This window comes from Heliconius melpomene, chromosome 11 (genome assembly GCF_056956725.1).
Source record: "Heliconius melpomene rosina isolate 202511_hmr_F chromosome 11, ASM5695672v1, whole genome shotgun sequence".
NCBI classification, from domain to species: Eukaryota; Metazoa; Arthropoda; class Insecta; order Lepidoptera; family Nymphalidae; genus Heliconius; species Heliconius melpomene.
The window spans coordinates 9,158,048-9,178,838 of record NC_140399.1 but is presented as its reverse complement, the minus strand read 5'-3'; the positions used below and the strand labels follow the sequence as shown (position 1 = coordinate 9,178,838).

Sequence of the window (20,791 nt, the reverse complement as noted above, 5' to 3'; positions counted from 1 at the left end):
GGACTTTGGAGGCATTGCGTGTTGAGTGGCAGAACTCAACGCCGCGCTTTGCCTCGACACCAGGAGGAAGATATGGAAATATAAACGTAAATAAATATTTCACTTTCCACGACGACATTGTTTTTTTTTAATGATCCACTATTGTAGATCATTGTTATAATCATTTTTCTGTAGATAGATATATATTATTGAATCTATTTTCTTTTTAATTACTCACAGTACTTATAATATAAATATTATTATTATTAAATATTATTTAACATATACTATCAATGCATGTTTTAAGAGAAATAATTTTGTAAACTTTAGACATAGTTTCCCATAAAGATTAGAATATAATATGTAATAGAAATAAGTCCGCGGTTGTAAACATATCTTTTCAACTGTTTTTTTACTAATTAATCTGATATTTTTAAGTTAAATTAAATTACTAATTATGTTTTTTGAAAGGTATTTTCTCGTGCTCGTCATTATTTTAATTATAATCATGAACAACATCTGATTTTTATCCTCCACAGACAATGTCAAAATTTATATTTTAGTTTTTCTCTAGTCTCTAGTATATATAAATTAACTATGGTTTTACAAATATAAATCACATAGTACATTACATTCTATGTACCAAGGCTATATACTAAATATAAACGTAAACTACTTGTCGCCGGCTTTGTTTATTAAACCATTTATTTAGGCTTTACTTTACAATATTATAAGTTAGGAAACTGTGATTTAGAATGAGTATTGAAGTGAACAGAAAACGTAAAATTAATGAAGAAAATGGAAATGAATCTTCGAGTAAGTGAAGTAACCTAAATCTGTTTATATTTTTCTTGATATTATTAATCTACATAAGAATATTTGTTTTTCTTTACAGAATTTGCAGCCAAAGTTCTCATTCAGTGTCCGTACTTGGATACCATAAATCGTCATGTTTTAGATTTCGATTTTGAAAAACTATGTTCAATTTCTCTGACAAGAATCAATGTTTATGCATGTTTAGTGTGTGGCAAATACTTTCAGGTAAATAGTATATTTTTTTGAGTTCTATACAAATTATATATTATATATAAAAGAAAATAATGGACTTGTATATGTATACCTTTTTTGTTTTAGGGTCGTGGTACTAATACACATGCCTATACACACTCAGTGGCTGATGGTCATCATGTCTTTCTTAATTTACACACATTGAAATTTTACTGTTTACCAGACAACTATGAAGTTATTGGTATGTTAAACACGAATATTAACTAGTGTTTATTTTTTCATATTTGTAATAATTTTCAATAATATTAATTTCAGATTCTTCTTTAAATGACATAAAATATGTTTTGAATCCCATTTTTACTCCAGAACAAATAAAGCAATTAGATGAGAATACTAAAATGTCAAGAGCTATTGATGGTACAATGTACATGCCAGGTATTGTGGGACTTAACAACATTAAAGCTAATGACTACTGCAATGTTATATTACAGGTAAGCAAATTTACTGTTTTAAATATTGTGAAGTTGATGAAATATTACTAAACTGATTCAGTATTTCCTTTTTAGTGTTTGTCACAAGTGAGACCACTTCGTAATTACTTCTTGAGGGAAGAAAATTATGCGGATGTTAAACGACCTCCAGGAGATTCATCATTCTTATTAGTTCAGAGATTTGGTGAGTTAATAAGAAAGCTGTGGAACCCAAGAGCTTTTAAAGCTCATGTTTCACCTCATGAAATGCTTCAAGCAGTTGTATTGTGGTCCAAGAAAAGATTTCAATTTATTAAACAAAGTAAGTTAAATAATTTATTCCATTTTTATTATATGATTTAACTACACTAGTCATTTCTTCATGGCTTAATTTAATTTCATTTCAGGTGACCCAATAGACTTTCTTTCATGGTTCTTAAATTCATTGCACTTAGCACTCAATGGCACTAAAAAGCCAAATAGTTCTATAATATACAAATCTTTCTTGGGCCATATGAGGATATATACTAGGTAAGTAGAAATTGAAAATAATAGATTATTTGTTTTGTTTTCTAGTCTACTTTAAATTCTGAACTTTATATTTTATTTTGTAGAAAATTACCACCCCCAGATGCAGATGATGCAGCAAAAGTGGATTTAAGCAGTGAAGAATACAATGAAATGATTACTGAGTCTCCATTTCTCTATTTAACTTGTGATTTACCACCAACTCCACTATTTACAGATGAATTTCGAGAAAATATTATTCCACAGGTAACCTCAATTTCAGTATTACATATTCCCTTGACAAAACATGTCATTGAGTTTAGCCACTCAACATTGCAATCATCATCGAAAATTTGACATAGTTTAATAAGAACATTATGGCTTAGTTAGACCACTTCGCAGCATAAGAGTCAGATGAACATATCTACATTTTCTAAATTTTACATGAGAGCAAAACTGAATAATAACCACCTCAAACTTTACCGACTTATTAATAGAGGTAGTATTTGATTGGCGCAATAAAATTATATATTGATGTATTGCTTACTATTAGAGTTTTAGTAACAATAATAATTATTTCTTTGCATAATCTCACAAAGACATGTGGGTCCACTCCGCACTCTAGGAAATATAATATTTATTTACATTCATTCACTCTGGTGTCGAGGCAAAGCGCGGCATTGAGTTGCGCCACTGCCTCCAGAATTCGGCGAAGAGTGGGGAACGGAGTGTCTTAACACTGGGTTCCCTCTACCTCCTGTGTACGAGAAACACTGTGATAAAAAAAAGAATAAATATAATTTTCCAGTCATATACGTATTTGCTCATTCTTGCACTGTGGACTTAAAGATATTTTGTTTATGATTATTTTCAGGTTAACCTATATCAACTGTTATCAAAGTTTAACGGGCAAACTTCTAAAGAATACAAAACTTACAAGGAGAATTTTATGAAAAGATTTGAGATTACTCAGTTACCACCATATTTAATACTGTATATCAAACGGTTTACGAAAAACACTTTCTTTGTAGAAAAAAATCCCACTGTTGTCAATTTTCCAGTAAAGTAAGTAATAGGAACTTCTTATTATTAAAGTTTTCTACAATTATAATATACTAGTGGACCCGGACGCGGCTACGCCTGCTTCAACTATAACAATATTTATTAAATATATTCATGAAATTATTTTCAATTTTCAATAGAATTAGTAAGAAAATATAAGTTTAATAATCAAAAAGAATAATAATTAGATACACATTATTAGAAAAAATTATCTGAGTTATTGAAATTAACCAACAAAAGGATTAAAAGTAACTAAAGGATAGATATTCTTAATATTAGAAAAAGTACCTAAAGTTTTCCGTGCGTGCGTACATAGATATCGACTCTACGAAATAACTAAACATTTCTCTCTATTAAGCAGGATAATTTTAGCGGGCAATATCAAATAAAATAAGAAGAGAACCAAAGTGTAGCTTAAATTAATTATAAACAGCAAATAATTACATAAACATTTACAATAGTTTGAAAATGTATGAAAATTTATAAAACCGTCAACGTCATCTGCCCGTTCGCGTCGGTCTTACTGTGCCGCCCGTAGGCTAGGTCATTTGGAATCAGTGACATCTCCTTAATTATTTATTAGAATGTTATACAGTAAACTATAATTTCAATCTAGATGAAATGCTAATAGTGACTATTATATTTTTGTCATAAGGATGAATATCAAATTGTCGCGGTAGCGGTTGCATAGCGACGCGACGGTTGTTATTAACATGGTAGCATAAATTGCATGTCAAATTAGAAAGTACTTTAAAATATATTAGTATATATGTGTAATGTAATGTTATATAGCCTATAGCACTTCTGAAGAATGCAACTTTCATACAAAACAAAAACAATGAAAATCGGACCAGTATATCCAGAGATCTTAGCGTTCAAACAAACAAACAAACAAACAAACTCTTCCGCTTTATTATATTAGTATAGATTATAGGGGTTCTAAATTAAACATTTTTGATTCAATATTCAATTCGATATTGAATCAAAAATATTCGATATTGGATTATTCGATTAGATTTTTGTAATTTGCGATCATTATTTTACAAAGAATAATATAAATTCTTACCCCAATCAATAATTTAACATTTAAGAATGTTTTTGAATGAGTTAATTAAATTATTCATTGACATCAACACATTTGACTGTCAATTCAGTTTATTAAATGAATAAACATGTAGTTCAAGCGGGCGAAGCCGACGGGGGGCCGCTACTTTTTAAATAAAAATTGACTTTATATATATCTATTGTATTAATTCATATTTTTTTATAATTTTGTCAATTTGCAGAAATGTTGATTTTGGTGATATTCTTACACCAGAGGTGAAAGCAAAACATAACGGTAAAACAACATACGAATTAGTTGGAAATATTGTTCATGATGGTACACCTGAGAAAGGGACATACAGAGCTCATGTGTTGCATACACCTACACAACAGTGGTAAGATTATTATTTTTATTTTGAGCTTCAAACTTTATCCTCCCTCTAATAGGATAAAATCTGCAACCATCACTTTTGATTCTTGTTGTATCAATCAATATCAATGATAATTATTATAACAATATATAAATATAGGATTTATGAATTAATTTTGCCATAATCGATTTAGTTATAGCATAACTTGTAATATTTTATTAAAATTTTTTTAGGTATGAAATGCAAGATCTTCATGTAACAAGCATCTTGCCTCAAATGATCACTCTTACAGAAGCTTATATACAAATATATGAATTGAAGCAGGACTGATGTTAATAAATAAATAAATAGTTTAAGACACTACATATTTTATTTAATGAATATACAAATTTTTCAATCGGTTATGTATGTTTTATACTAAACACCGTTATTACGTAATTTTTTCAATACATACAGACACATGTGACAATATATTAAGGATAGCTAGCTCTCACACAATAATATAAGTTATGTTATATTACAGAGTATGTTTAGATCTAAACATGAACTTAATTTCACTTAAACTACCACTTCTATAGTAGTCTTTCAATTTCTTTTGCAGTGAATTGATATCTTTGATTGTGAAGCCACTTTATTAAGAAAATAAAGAAATTTCATTTCTCTAAATAAAAATTATTTGCTTTGCTTCAAAATCAAGATTTTATTGACAACACTGCAAAAGTCGGGGCTAGTGACTTTCACCCTTTTTACCAGCAACCCTTTTGAATTCCCCCATATTGGTTGTAGAGATTGGTGAGCCATAGAAAGCGAGATGGTCAATCTGTGTCACTTCTCCACCGGATTGATTGTCCTTAATAAACAATTGAATGTTTTGAACACTCTGGAATTTTACGAATTTTAAAGGAATTGGATTTCCCTCTAGGTCAATAGGAGACAACCTGAAAATATATATTACAAATTTAAGTAACACAACCATAGTAGGCACACATAAAATAAAATAAATAAATCAGCTTCACATTGTATCCAGCACACAGCAGGGTAGGCAGAGGGAACCTACTGTTAAGACACTCCGTTCCTCACTTTCTGCCGAATTCTGGAGGCATTGCATGTTGAGGGGCAGAACTCAACGCTGCGCTTTGACTCGACACCAAAGCGAAAAAATGGAAATTTTCACATTTTCTCGAGTGGGAATCGAACCCACAACCGTCGCATTACAGTCACACCGTCGCATTACAGTTCAGTGTAAGGTACATGTAAATTTATAAAAAAATATTATGATTTTGCTTCATTACAAATATGAAAATATAATTGAAATCAAAAAATATAAGTTAAATAAGCAAAATTCTCCCAGTATGTATTTAAAAACGTAAATAAAATTAAACTTACTCCAACTCTTGCACTGAAGCATTACCAGCTGCTTGATCAAAGTCAAGTGTTCTTGGTTGATTGATAAAAATCTTTACTACTTTAGGGCCCATGTCACTTGGTGCTTTCATTTTTAGAGAATGTAATTTTACAACCTGTAACATGTAAAATAAAATGTCTGATTTCCGGTAACATTTATAATACCTATTGCTGTTAGTGCAAAATCCTTCCGCTAGTATATGGCCTTGTCAGCATTATTGGAATGGCAGAATGTCAGTTTAGCAGCGTTTCAGGTACATAGTGCTGTGCTGGTAGCAATATTACCCAGCAGCAGTGAATTATAGTTTAGAAAGGTGATTGAATGATGAGTGCAATAGACATGCAAGCTTTTTTTATTTTCACTTCCCTAGTAGTGGAGTGCCAGAGAGAACAGAATGACACTGACTACAATCTCTGTATTTTCTTTCTCATTGACCACTGTCATCAACCATTTCATACATGTCCTCTAAGGGGTAATCATGTTTTTTATTGAGTAAGAATCTTGAGGACCCCTCATCCATACTGTGTACTCAGAGGGCGACCAATATCTCCCTGTGCCTTTTTTACCACTTGACTCTTGCAAATCAAGAATATGAACATATTATATTTTCATATAATATGTGGAGTCATTTCAGCTAATCAAATCTGACCAAGAGGATCTCTTTAAGGATGTGTATGAGGAAATGTTGATGAAAGTAGAGAAATCTAAAGATGTATTGAGGAAATGTCAATATTTGCTTTTTTTGATTTCTGACTAGCCCACTAGGGATAAAGTGTAATGATTATGTCTATATGTATGATGTATGTTTAAGATAAAAAGACATTATTACTTGATTAAAAGATATATTGATGATAAGCTGTTCATCACAGCCACTGGCAAGGTGACCTCCTCCACTTGTGAGAGCATGAGCAAGTGGATGATCATCTGCTTCATTAAGGCATTCACATTCATTTTTTACAATAAAAGTTGCTAAGTCCATCTAGAAGATAAAGAAAGATAATAGAAAATAAACCTTAAAAAAAAAACTATTTTATAACTATTACTTGATTATGTTGATATTGTTCTAGATTGTGAATGTAGTAGAACTTACATGTCCAGCAACAGCATTGTCATCTTCACTTGATTCATCATTTCCATAATAATGCCTCACTTTATTTTCTAATGATGAAGGGTCTGCACCTTGAAGTCTGTCAATCCTAGTCTACAAATGTATGGAAATATTTTATATTTTTTTTAGCTTCACACTGTATACTGCACATAGTAGGTTGGGCAAAGGGAACCTGGGATCCCAGTGTTAAGATCCCATTTTCATTAAAACAACTCCATTACCCATTCTCTGCATTGAATGGTGGAACTAAATGTTGTGCTTTGACTTGTTATTAAATATTTTATTTCTTCAAGTGGGAATTGAACGCATAATGTGTAGTGGATACATAAAATATAAAACAAAGTCGCGAAGTATAAAACATTTATGTACATGTTAATATGTACGATTTGAAGTCTATCAGTTATAGTTAAATATATGGAATAATAAAATATTAAAACAATTTTTCGAAGTATATGTAAAATATATAAATATAATGTTGATATAGATATTACTTACTCGGTTCTTGTAGAATATAAACGTAGGCATTGCACTTATCCCTTGCGCGCTTGCTGTCTCTGCGCATCTGTCTACATCCACTTTCAGAAAAACTGCCCTAGGAAACTTAGCTGGCAGTTGCTCAAAGAATGGAGCTATTCTTTGGCACGGAGGACACCTAAAACATATAAAGTGTTTTACATTTTCTTGTACAGACCTAATGATGACTATTGAATTTGAACCACGTCAGGTTATACTCACCAAGTAGCGGTAAAATCCACAACAACTAGTTTTGTACCTGCATTAGCCATTTCTGATTGGAAATGGGCTTCATTTTCTATTACCGTAGCCAAACCCATTATTATTTTCACAACTTAAAACACAAACTATAACGACAACAATCCGACAATCCACAATGATACTTCAAAATGGTTGTCACTGCGATTTATTACGATAGAGTTGCCAGTAAAAAAATTATAGTCGATGTATGTAAAAAATGATTAGTCATATTCATATGTGTAAGACACGATAAGATACTGTAGGCATCGTATTTATTTTTAAAATTTTAAATTAATGTAATATATAAAATATTATTTAATTATCACATATTAGACTATTTGTGACTGTAAATACTACAGCTTTGAGTTCGATTCCCACTCGAAGACTTGTTGGCGTCGAGGCCGGCAGCAGTTCAGAATTCGGCGAAAAGTGGGGAACGGAGTGTCCTAACAATAGTTTCCCTTTACGTACACTGCTGTGTGCTCGATGAATCCCGTTTTTTAGTATCACCTGTAGGTGATACAAAAAAAACACATATTTTTTATGAATCAATTTAAAACAATTATTTAAAGGTACAATATATATTCTAATAACAGTCAGTTCAAGCTAAACATACTTTGCTTTGAATACTAAGTGTTGGCGTAAGTTGAGATATTTTTTAGGGGGCCTTGGCTTTAGTTTTGAAGTAATCTTTTTTTATATATATTTGTTATTTATTATAAAATGTACCAAAAAAGAAAAATAAATTAAATTATACGGGTAAAAAAATGTTTAAATTGATTTCATGACGAGGTTACAAGAATCAGCAAAAATAGTAAAGAGTATAGCGACAAACTAAACGCCGTGTTTGTTTTAAAATGATCAACAATAAAATCTTATTATCCTAATTTAATTTATTTTTTTGTTATTTCACTCAAAATTTAATAAATACACTTTGAAAAAAGTATAAATTTAGAAACGACATTCAATTATCTTTTAAAAAACCAATCTGGGAGCTATGTAGGTACTATTTTAAGAGAAAGAATTCCAAGGATAGAAAATATAATAAAAATAAATGAATTAGATCACAACATCGACCGCTTGAGGCGTAGCTTAAGTACACCATTATTTACGGTAAGCTTTGCAAATTACATCTATTTTTTTCTATATAAGCTTTATCCGACACAACTTACTATTTTTATTCAACGCCTTAAATTTTTATTAGCAATATTGTTCTTAATTGGAATTTGGGGCATGTTTTGCTTTAGATTAATATCTACCAATGTTTTTTTGTATATAAATCAGCTTCACACGGTACGTCGCACACAGAAGGGTAGGCAGAGCACCTTTCGCTGGATTTTCGAGGTATTGCCTATGGAGTGGCGAAACTTAACGTCACGCTTTTGCGTTGATACCAAAGCGAAGAAGGCCGAGGGGGTGCCAGGGTTTCATTGCACACGGGCGCAACACGATCTAGAGCCGCATCTGGAAATGAAAATATCAAATCGAGTGGGAATCGAAAGATTGATTCTTTAAAAGTAGTGTTGTTTTCCCGAGCTTGAAGGATGCTTGGTCCTGTTATCCTGCTGCTACGCTTTCAGCGTACTACGCCGCGTAGTTTTGGATGTTGTCTATTAGTCATTCAGTAATGGAAGATTTCTTTATATATACTTAGATGAACACTTATGAGGCTAGCCAATAACCGCGACAAGTTGTAGGTTCGATTCCCACTGGAGGAATATGAAATATATATATGTATAAATGTGAAATATTTAATATTACTGGTATCGAGGCAAAGCGCGGCGTTGAGTTCCACCACTCAACACGTAATGCCTTCAATATTCGGCGCAAATTAGGGAACTCCGTTTTATCACTAGGCTCGCTCTGCCTATCCTGCTACATGCGGGGGGCAGAGACTAAAATTTAAACAGCCAATGTTAAATGTAATTCTTGATTTAAAGCCCTATTTAATCTTCATCTTCAGGAGCTTATCTATTCTACTATTTTCCCGCTTTGCGTTCTATAAAAACTGCCGTAGCCTGAAGAAATTTGCCAGTGCCGACTTATAATTTGTCGCAAACGTTTGGTCCTATTCCTAACTATTATAAAAAAAGTCAAATAATTATGGCACGCTTAAAATACATCGTTTATTTAATTTATTTTATTATATATCAACAAAATAATTTTCTCATAAGTGCAAAATATTATTCTCCAGGTCGCAAAGATCTTCCTATAAAAAGTGATTTAGAAAATTATTTAAAAATTATTGGAAGAGTGTCGCAGTACTCTTCTAAACATAATAATAATGTTGACGTTCAGTTGGCTTTTGGGATATTTGTAACCGTTGGTGAGATAGTTTAAATTAAAATACTTATTATTGAGGCCAGTCGTGGAGCGGGGGCACAGCAGGTTGTGCTCCATTCGAGGACATGAAATATTTAATATTTTAATTTCCTTGCTTGCTTTCCTTGCTTTGTTAACGAGTCAAAGCGCGGCGTTGAATTTCACAACTCAACACACAATACCTACAGAATTGTGCGGAAAGTGGGGAACGGAAATATCTTAAGACTAAATTCCTAGGTTTCCCTCTACCTACCCTGCCAAGTGCGTAATACAGGCTAAAGCTAAAAAATTCATATGCTTAATTTAACAATAAATAATATTTTTTTTTCAGTGAATATCAAATGTGCACTAAAAGGAAAGGAAAGAAATATTCCCGCTACTATAAGAACGAGAATGAAAAATATTATTACAGAAAATGAACAATTCTTACAGCGTTTTGCAGCACATGATAGGAATGGCATAAATGGAGACTCGAGGATTCGTCAAAGTAAATACTTTGCAAATAATTCCTTATTTTATTTTAAATATTGAAAATTAGGCTAAAATTTATGTAAGTGTTTTAATAATTTGACTATACCTAATATAACAATAAGTTTCAATGGGTGAAGCCACGTGCTTTTCGTTAGTATATGTATATGGAATGGAAAAACAATATTTATTGGATTAATTATTATATTTTTAGTTACTCATCTCTTTCCGAATCCTTCAATTTGGATGATGCACTTAAAAAACTTTACTTATACGCATAGAAAGAAAACATCCCTGGATGATTTGGAAAAATCGTATATGCCCTGGGAACAATATATGTATTTTGTAAATAAAATTGAAGAATGGAAACCAAGCCCCAACCAATCCGGTACGTGTACCTTTGTTAACTTGTTAGCAACCTTATGTATATATTACCGAAAGTAGCAATTGCGTTGACAGTGTGTAAGAAGAATGAGGTATAAATGCGATAATTAATTATAGATTTTAAATTGAGTTTTTTTATATAGCATATAAAAATATCCAATAATATTTTTAAAGTATAACTTATTCAACAACTGTTCTGTGCAGTCTTGCCTTGCGATAATAACACACATTTTAGACAAATAGAGCACTTATATAGATAAGTAGAGTTAATGAAGCCTTAAATATGACTTATTTACCTTCTTTTATTTTAATCACGAGAAAAAAAGTATTTAAATATGATATTTCAATATTGTAGATATTTGTTTAGCTGCTTTGTCCGCAAAACCTGTAAACAAGAAGAAATCTCTAACTTCGTGCAGTCTTACGGTCGACTGTCAACATGCTTGGAAGAATAAAATCCATTATTTTCAATATATCATATGGTGCCCATTGCTAAAATCGTGTTATACTATACTGATGGAAGGAAATAATTTTGGCTATGCATTGACTCATCGGTAAATATCTATATTAAATAATGTAAGAAAAAAAACCTTGACAACTTAATATAATCATTATTACCGGTAGGTATTTATAAAAAAAATAATAAGAATGAAAAAAAAAAAATACTTAAAATCGACAAAAGGCGTCGAGTGCTACCACTCAAAACGCAATGCCTCTAGAATTTGGCGGAAAGTAGGGAACGGAGTGTCTTAACATTAGGTTCCCTCTACCTACCCTGCTTTGTGCTGGATACGGCGTGAAGCTGACTAGAAGAAATAATAATAAAAATTAAATAAGTAATTCTATTAATTTATTTTATTTTATGTATAATGTTTTTATTTTAATAACAAATAAGTATGTTTACAATTAATTAATTTAACGAAATCTTAAAACGTGATGTATTTTAGGTTACTATTATTGACAATGGCCCGCCATGCCCGCGGTTGTAGCCTTTTTTCTGAACAGAAGGATAAGGATTTGTCGAGAAAACTGTGTTCGATGGCTTACGATGAAGCACAGTATATAGCATTCAATAATTATGGACACGCTGACCTCATGCTAGAAATAAGTGAGTATGTCGGTAATAAATAAAGTTAAAGTCAAATAACTATATTCAAAATAAGAAGTTACAAACTTCAGTTTTGAACGTCATTCACTTCTTTCTCTCTCTCTCTCTCTCTTTCTTGGTAAGTTCTGCAACAAATGTGGTCGCTACCGATTCACATTAATTTGTGTAAAATAAACAATTCAATTAAAGTAGTCAGCATAATTTACCTTAGTTTCACAAGTTTTTAGTTTTTTTATGCAAAATTTATGCATTAATTATGCAATAATTAGAATAATCTAAGAAAAAATGTGTTTTATGTGATTTTATTTGATTTCTATGATAGAAGAGCCGTCGTGGCGCAGGGCACAAGCCTGTGATTGTAAACGCGACGGTTGTGGGTTCGATTCCCACTCGGAGGATGAATTATTTAATATTTTTATTTTCTCGTTCTGGTGACTACGCAAAGCGCGGCGTTGAGTTCAGTCACTCAACATGCAATGCCTGGATATTTCAGGGGAAAGTGGGAAACGGAGTATCTTATTAGGGTCCTTCATCCTACTATGTTACACACGGGATACAGACTGAAACTGAAAATAAAGCCGTTTAAAAAAGAAATTAGATTATTAGAACCATATGCATAAGTTTAGGACGAACATCTCAATAAAGATCCTAAATAACTTTTTACTTTTTAACTACATAAATAAGCGTATAAAAATTTCGACGTAGTTTGATGAGGAATTGAGAAACTATAACTTAGTGGTCAGAGCGCTTGAACGGCTACGAAGAGGCGCGGGTCAAATTCCGCTTAGTTCAAATATTTTAGCGTTTCTAAAAAAGTATTTTTTTCCTAAGTGTGGAATAACACTGATAAATGTATTGTTTCCATTATAGTGCTGCTATGTTCCTTCGAGGGCCATTCTGAATTCCTACGTCGCATCTGGCTTAAGGAACTGCAAAGATTCCAGCATGGAGGCTGCTTTTCTCTTGAAGCTTCTTCAAAGATGTCAAAAATATTTAAAAAAGAAAAGATGGATAAAACATGTAATAACCATATAACCGCTTTGGCTACTGGAACTTATTCGTTAGCTGTCAGATATATTGTACAAAAGTATTATTGAAATTTTTGTATCATTATTTCAAAAATACCTTATAATTAATAAAAACTTTAATAATATATTATTGAAGATTTCCTTTAATTTGAAGCTGATTTAATTTGATTTTAATTTTAAAATATATTAAGTGGTCTGAACGATTTGATAATTGTATACAGCGATGTTTTCCTGCGCCTTATATTTTATGAGGAGCAAACTGTTAAGTTAGCATTAAGATAGAAAAAATCTAAAAGGGTTTATATTAGAAATTTGACTAAATTTAAAATTATAAAGTATTAATAGATTATGATATTCGATTTTCTTCTTCAGCTTAATGCTGTATCCCGCACACAGCAGGGTAGGCAGAGGGACCTAAGGGGCTAGACCTAAGTGTTAAAACACCCCGTTCCCCATTTTCCGCCGTATTGTGGAGGTATTCCGTGTTGAGTGGCGGAACTAAACGCGGCTCTTTCCCTCGTCACTAGAGGGAAGAAATTAAAATATAAACTTAAATAAATACTTCATTTCTTGGAGTGGGGATCACTTTCTCTCTGGTAACGAAGCAAAGTGTACCGTTGAATTCCACCACTCACACCACCACAAAGAGCTCCCGATCCCGAAGAAAAGGGGTAATTTCGATCTAACTAACCGCAAGCCTCTCGCTATCACCTCTCTCTTCTTCAAAGTGATCTCCATCACAGTACATAACATAATAAACAGCTCTTAATTTATCTAGAGGATCACCAATTGATCAATGACCGTCTATATGGCTTCGGCCATGGTGGCTGAACCGGAGATCCTCTAACTTACCTAATCCACCGTTGGGCTGCGCCTATTGAAAGCAAAGGAGGGGTCCTGGGGGTTAGTATGGACATAGCGAAGAATTCCTTTTCTAAATCTCTATTAGGCATAATTAAGTAAATAAGCTATTTCTTTCGAAACCTGCCTTTTTACGTGCCACATCAGGTTCCCAAAGATAAAATAATATGAAAAAAGTGAAAGAAAGCTTACGTAACAAGTTATTAATTGCAGTTGATTAGTTACAGTTCGCCACTTGCACGTTACAGACACAACCAGTCAAGTACAGTTAAGAATTTGTATAATAGAGGGAAGTAAACTCCCTAAATTACTTACTATTATTTTAAAATGTTATTATCCCGGGAAATGTTTAGAATTATGAATATATTTATGCAAGATTTTTTTTTAAATAAGAATTCTTTGGCTGACTTCTACGTGAGTTGCTATATACGAATTTAACTTAATTTCAGTTGGTTTATGTCTTGACACTGTGTTCACTCTGCTTACCAAGGTACCTACATATATTTATAAATTTTTCATATATGCAATAATTAAAATAAAAAAGTTCTCTTCTTTTACCGTACATTCTCCTTTGTGTTTCCCATTCAACGTGACATTAGCGAAATGATTAGTGCTGAATTGGCACGTTCGGAACGCCATAAATAAAGAACAACAATAAAATTAAAAAAAAACTCTCTTGGCATATTCAAAGCATCTTCTTTGGCTTTTTATAATGTACTAGCGGCCCGCCCGCGGCTTCGCCTGCGTGAACTACGTTATTATTAATTTCTGTCTCCATAAGTACCTACGTCCTATAAGTAACGTCCATACAAAATTTGACACTCCTAGCATTTGTAGTAACGAAGTTTCATACAAACTCAACCCCAAATACAACCCCTTAGAAATATTGCAAATTCCCGTTTTAGCGAGCACCTACGTCCTATAAGTAACTCCTATGCAAAAATTGAGATTCCTAGCACATGTATTTTCTGAGATTTCGTGATGAGTGAGTGACCTTTCGATTTTATATATATAGATTAATTAATGCTAAATTGAATCAGTGGCCACATTTACTTAATTTACCTTCTATACTTGAAAAAACAGATCAGAGGTTATTAGGATAATTACATATGTACCTCAGTGACAAACATCATGTTAGTTCCTCATGCGGACCTGCTTCAGGGTGAGTTGAAAGTGTCAACCCGTCTCGACGGCCTCGCTATAAATGAGTAAATTCAATGCCGAGCGGAAGTTTCTGCTTGCACTTCCTGTGCTTGAGGGTCTTTAAATCAACTTCTGAAGTGGTGATACCAGATTAATTATTTATGTTCTTGTAAATTTCCATTATTTATTATCTATTTGGGTAGTAAAAAGTTATATTGGTTTTTTTTAATTTTTAGTCTTACGAAAATATATGCGTGGCGTTGGAATCAGCCACAGCCCGCACTATTGGAGAAATTATTTTTGGCAAGAAAAAAAAAACAAGTATTTTATCAAAGCAGTGTTGTATATAAATTACTTTGTTTAGCTTCACGCTGAATCCCGCACATAGCAGAACATGCGAATCTAGAATTAAGACATTCCGTTTCCATTACTAATATATATAATACGGAACCCATTGCGAGTGGTGGAATTTAATGCTACGCTTTACCTCGTTACCAGAGCGAAGAATTGAAAATATTAAATATTTCTTTTCATCGAGTGGAAATCGAACCCACAATCAAGTCGCATGTAAAATATATATAAAATCAGATAATCATAACTTAATAAATAAATTCGTTTGGTTAACAAATTGACGAGTCTAAATAACGTCGCCCATTCACGTAGAACTTATGAAGTCATTTAAATCAAATTTTATTATGGAGTAGAATGATAGGCTTCCGCTCTAAGCGGGAACACTTCGCCATATTTAACTGCTAATAACAAATACTTCGCGAAAGTTGAGTTGTGTAATGAATCTTAAATTCTATTAAATGAATAATATATGTATATTCTCGGTACAATGTATATTAAATTTATTATCAGTATCAAGTTTATATAATATAGACTATTTGTTTTGATTTGTTCAAGGGATTATTTAATAGATATTATGATTGTAATCTATATATATAAAATCGAAAGGTCACTCACTCATCATGAAATCTCAGTAACTACATGTGCTAGGAATCTGAAATTTTGCATAGGAGTTACTTATAGGACGTAGGTGCTCGCTAAGACAGGAATTAGCAATATTCGACTAAGGGGTTTCTTTTGGGGTTGAAAGTTTGTATGAAACTTCGTTACTACAAATGCTAGGAGTCTCAAATTTTGCATGGACGTCACTTATAGGGCGTAGGTACTTATGGAGATAGAAATTAATAATAACGTAGTTCAGGCGAAGCCGCGGGCGGGCCGCTAGTATATTATAATTTTATAGGGTAATTATATTTTATCAAGAAACCCGCTAGCGTGGCCAGCCAAGTTAAAAAGCTGGAAACGCGCAAAGTGTATATAGCTAAGTTAAATATTAAGTAACTTCACCAATAAAAGAATGGGATATCTATAGGAGTGCCAAGTTCCGAGTTTACTTGGGATAAAATTCAAGCTCTAAATTGAACCTGGCTATTTTTTTTACCTCGTGTCAAACAAAATAATCTTGGCTGTTTTATAACATTTATATTTATTATTTTAATATTTTACACACAACAACAAATAATATAAACTGGATTCTTTAAGGGAATTAACTATTTTTATTATGTAACGGAAATGTAGGTAAAGAAAAAACTTATTTAAAAAAAAACTGCGGTCTATATAGCGGTTGTGCATTATACATCGATAATTTTAGTAATAAAAAATTACAATCCATCATTAAATGTTTCAATTCTTAATAATTAATCATCAATTCATTAACCCCCGCTCGGTTTTCTAATCCATAATGGAAAATGATGTAGGTACTTATTGTTTGTATTTTAAAGTATTTATAACATTGTTTCTTAATATTATTGATTTCATAGTACTAAATAAAAATCATTCAGTTTTTTCTTTAAATAGAAACATTATTTGTTATCTTATGTTTACTTGAACTTGTTTTCCGTTTTCATTTACTAAGAGAATACGTAATTGATAAACAATGGCTTGTTTCGATTTCGATCGCAGAATTTTAAAATTATACCTTTTGTTAGAGTTTTGTTTAAGGCTCTTATCGCTTGTGTCTTTTCTCGCGTGAATTTCAATTCTAGTATAAAATAATTTTGCCCATTAATGCATCCAATTTACTTTTTTCGTACATTTGAACGTACGCAAGAAAGTGAATAAAAAGCGTAAATTAGCCTTTAGTGTAAAATTAAAAGTTATCAAAATTTTGGGTAAATTGTTGGCGAGTCAATTACTAAAAAATGTATATTTAATATATATAGATTCTAATCTATAGATTATATAAAATATATATGTATGCTGTGCATTTACTATGTGATAAATACTGATATTAGTGGTACTTTAGTTGCAATAGTTTTAAATTTTATACTTTGTATTCGGCCAGTATTCGTGCTACGTAAATGTTACATTTCAAGTTGAGTGTGAGTGTGACCCATTTAATGAATAATTTTAGTATTAATAAACTTACTAAATTTTTATCTTTAAAGCTATATAAATCCATATCTTTGTCAGGTACGACTGCTATGATTTGGAATCCGGGCTCAGGGTGTTTATATTAAAGATGCATCCAATTTTCTTCAAGTTCAACAAAGTGCAAAGTACATTGTCAGATCCTGTCATTCAACAAACATAATATCTGAGAACTAATTCTACAGAACAATTATAATATGGTCCAAAATGTAAACAAGTCGATTTTGTTTCTTTTTATTTTAAAGAGCTAAATAAAATATATATTTTTAAATTTGTATTTTATGCAGATATTGTATACATCTTATTCGTCTTGTATTATCATGTATTAAAATAATATGTAAGAAATTAAATTGAACTAGATTAAAAAAACAATTAACTTTATTATAGTAGAATACATTTGGTCCAACTTTCGATCACGTACAGTCTAATTTGTCAGTCGAATTAAAATTCGGGCTGAGTCCCGCGGGAACCTCATTGTCCTACAGCTAACGGTATAGAAGTCACTCACGACTATGCATTATAATATTCCCATTACAATGACGTGACCTGAACATTCCCAATTTCGTTGTATTACTTCCAATAGAAAATGCTAATTAAACTACAATTTACTTTGATATGTCTTTCTGTGTATTATTTGTACTAGAAGTTGACGTTTGAACTCTGTATTAGTCTAATTTCATCTTCTTATATATATAAAATCGAAAGGTCACTCACTCATCACGAAATCTCGGAAACTACAAGTGCTAGAAATCTGACATTTTGCATAGGAGTTATTTATAGGACGTGGGTGCTCGCTAAGGCGGGAATTTGCAATGTTCGATTTCTAAGGGGTTGGTTTTGGGGTCGAAAGTTTGTATGAAACTTCGTTACTACAAATGCTAGGAGTCTCAAATTTTGCATAAACGTCACTAGGACGTAATCATAAAGACAGAAATTAATAATAACATAGTTCACGCGGGTAAACCGCGAGCGGGCAGCTAGTATGTATATAAATACATGCTTCCATAGTTTGGCGGAAAGTGAGGACTTAGGTGTTAGGACTGGGTACCCTCTGGAAAAGTGAAGCTGTTTCTTTTTTATAATAATTTAATATTTATTTATTTCTTGATTGATATTTTTAGATAATGTACTCATGTACGTAACACATCTTTTATTGTTTTCAGCAAAAAATCAACTTCCTATTTTAACTAAAAATATACTTCGTCTATGTTATCTTTTGATTGATCTTCATATAATTACACTAATCTTAATGAATGAACAGAAAAAAACAGGATGATCGTTAACGCAAATAATCATAATATAAAATTAATATAAGTTTTACAAACAAGTGTTCGTTTATTTTAAGCATTTATAATATACTCAAATTTCGCGCTGTATCTCGCATACAGCATTGTAGGCAGAGGGAACCTAGCGTTAAGTCTATTCCCCACTTTCCGGAGATTTTTTTGTGTGTTGAGTAGCGGAACTCAACCCCCTGCCGGATTTTAGCCTTGATCCCAGAGCGAAGGAATGTAAATATATGTTTTAAAATATGAGTTTATAATATATTATAATAATAGCGAATATCCTTTTAAAACCACCACGATAGATCCTGGATGATTAAGAAATATGTATGTATGGATAATATAAGTCACGACGGCGCACGCGCAGGCGCCTTTGACCGGTCGACCTTTTAATGGGAACCCGATGCGAAGTATTAAGTTGCAAGCTTGTATTTCATCGCACTAACGAGGGGGTCCTTTACAGGTTATTGTATTTTTGTCTCAAATGAGATTGGTTTGACCTTGGCTGCTGTGTATCTGATTAAATTTCATTTTAACGAAAAACAAGACAGAAAAAGAAGCGGTTGCTATATATATCTATATCAATATATATAAAATCGAAAGATCACTCACTCATCACGAAATCTCAGAAACTACAAGTGCTAGGAATCTGAAATTTTGCATTGGAGTTACTTATAGGACGTAGATGCGCGCTAAGACGGGAATTTGCAATATTCGACTTCTAAGGGGTTATTTTTGGGATTGAAAGTTAGTATAAAACTTCGTTACTACAAATGCTGGGAGTCTAAAATTTTGCATGGACACTTATAAGACGTAGATACTCATGGATATAGAAATTAATAATAACGTAGTTCACGCAGGCGAAGCCGCGGGCAGGCCGCTAGTGTTCTATAAAAAACATAATTTTACACGGCCATAAATAATTGATTGAAATTTAATAAAGGTATTTATAAGCATATACTTTACATTCTCTTTACATGTATTCACATTCTTTAAACATGAAGTAGTCAACGAATCTAAGTTATTTATTGCTCTCTATACATTTTTTTATCATGAATCTATACTAATCTATACTAATATAATAAAGCGGAAGAGTTTGTTTGTTTGTTTGTTTGTTTGTTTGTTTGTTTGTTTGTTTGTTTGTTTGAACGCTAAGATCTCTGGATCTACTGGTCCGATTTTCATTGTTTTTGTTTTGTATGAAAGCTGCATTCTTCAGAAGTGCTATAGGCTATATAACATTACATTACACATATATACTAATATATTTTAAAGTACATTCTAATTTGACATGCAATTTATTCTGCCATGTTAATAACAACCGTCGTTGCTACGCGACCGCTACCGCGACGTTTTGATATTCATCCTTATGAAAATAAATATAAAAGTCACTTTTAGCATTTCATCTAGATTGAAATTATAGTTTACTGTATAACATACTAATAAATAATTAAGGAGATGTCACTGATTCCAAATGACCTAGCCACCTAGCGGGCGGCACAGTATGACCGACGCGAACGGGCAGATGACGTTGACGGTTTTATAAATTTTCATACATTTTCGAACTTTATTTGTTGTTTATAATTAATTTAAAATACACTTTGATTCTCTTCTTATTTTATTTGATATTGCCCGCTAAAATTATCTTACTTAATAGAGAGAAATGTTTAGTTATTTCGTAGAGTCGATATCTATGTACGCACGTACGGAAAACTTTAGGTACTTTTTCTAATATTAAGAATACCTATCCTTTAGTTACTTTTAATCCTTTTGTTAGTTCATTTCAATAACTCAGATATTTTTTTCTAATAATGTGTATCTACTTATTATTCTTTTTGATTATTTGAGCTTATATTTTCTTACTAATTCTATTGAGAATTGAAAATAATTTCATGAATATATTTAATAAATATTCTTATAGTTGAAGCAGGCGTAGCCGCGTCCGGGTCCACTAGTAATATATAAAGAGAGGCAGGCCATGGAGGCGCACACGGAGGAATTATTTTTATTTTCCCGCTCTGGCCAGTTAAAATGTAGCAGAGAGTATT

The 20,791-nt window shown here is 32.0% G+C and overlaps 3 protein-coding genes across 3 annotated transcripts; 2 read left to right on the top strand and 1 right to left on the bottom strand.

Annotated features, from left to right (window-relative positions):
- Nucleotides 1–542: 542 nt before the first annotated feature.
- Nucleotides 543–4,804, top strand: Usp39 (ubiquitin specific protease 39). Its single transcript, XM_085192525.1, has 10 exons — nt 543–795; nt 875–1,020; nt 1,114–1,228; nt 1,303–1,478; nt 1,554–1,779; nt 1,865–1,988; nt 2,072–2,231; nt 2,839–3,029; nt 4,313–4,465; nt 4,675–4,804. Exons 1-10 carry the CDS (start codon nt 735–737, stop codon nt 4,769–4,771), a joined length of 1,449 nt encoding a protein of 482 aa, XP_085048651.1. The 5' UTR covers nt 543–734; the 3' UTR covers nt 4,772–4,804.
- Txl (Thioredoxin-like) lies at nt 4,793–7,874 on the bottom strand. Its single transcript, XM_085192526.1, has 6 exons — nt 7,690–7,874; nt 7,450–7,606; nt 6,937–7,047; nt 6,676–6,825; nt 5,828–5,961; nt 4,793–5,379 (listed from the first exon to the last, which is right to left on the bottom strand). Exons 1-6 carry the CDS (start codon nt 7,785–7,787, stop codon nt 5,169–5,171), a joined length of 861 nt encoding a protein of 286 aa, XP_085048652.1. The 5' UTR covers nt 7,788–7,874; the 3' UTR covers nt 4,793–5,168.
- Nucleotides 7,875–9,750: 1,876 nt separating this feature from the next.
- LOC146534773 (uncharacterized) lies at nt 9,751–13,147 on the top strand. The gene is made up of 6 exons (XM_085193045.1): nt 9,751–10,033; nt 10,361–10,516; nt 10,712–10,885; nt 11,237–11,435; nt 11,829–11,989; nt 12,860–13,147. Exons 1-6 carry the CDS (start codon nt 9,811–9,813, stop codon nt 13,084–13,086), a joined length of 1,140 nt encoding a protein of 379 aa, XP_085049171.1. The 5' UTR covers nt 9,751–9,810; the 3' UTR covers nt 13,087–13,147.
- The last annotated feature ends 7,644 nt before the right edge of the window (nt 13,148–20,791 follow it).

Excerpts from the sequence above, each read along its gene's own strand:
- Usp39 (XM_085192525.1), top strand. The coding sequence starts at position 735 with ATGAGTATTGAAGTGAACAGAAAACGTAAAATTAATGAAGAAAATGGA. Across the intron at positions 796-874 it reads AAATGGAAATGAATCTTCGA|AATTTGCAGCCAAAGTTCTC; the intron begins GTAAGTGAAGTA and ends TTTTCTTTACAG. Across the intron at positions 1,479-1,553 it reads ACTGCAATGTTATATTACAG|TGTTTGTCACAAGTGAGACC; the intron begins GTAAGCAAATTT and ends TTTCCTTTTTAG.
- Txl (XM_085192526.1), bottom strand. The coding sequence starts at position 7,787 with ATGGGTTTGGCTACGGTAATAGAAAATGAAGCCCATTTCCAATCAGAA. Across the intron at positions 7,607-7,689 it reads GTGGATTTTACCGCTACTTG|GTGTCCTCCGTGCCAAAGAA; the intron begins GTGAGTATAACC and ends TATATGTTTTAG. Across the intron at positions 6,826-6,936 it reads ACAATGCTGTTGCTGGACAT|ATGGACTTAGCAACTTTTAT; the intron begins GTAAGTTCTACT and ends TTTATCTTCTAG.
- LOC146534773 (XM_085193045.1), top strand. The coding sequence starts at position 9,811 with ATGGCACGCTTAAAATACATCGTTTATTTAATTTATTTTATTATATAT. Across the intron at positions 10,517-10,711 it reads AGACTCGAGGATTCGTCAAA|TTACTCATCTCTTTCCGAAT; the intron begins GTAAATACTTTG and ends TTATATTTTTAG. Across the intron at positions 10,886-11,236 it reads ACCAAGCCCCAACCAATCCG|ATATTTGTTTAGCTGCTTTG; the intron begins GTACGTGTACCT and ends TCAATATTGTAG.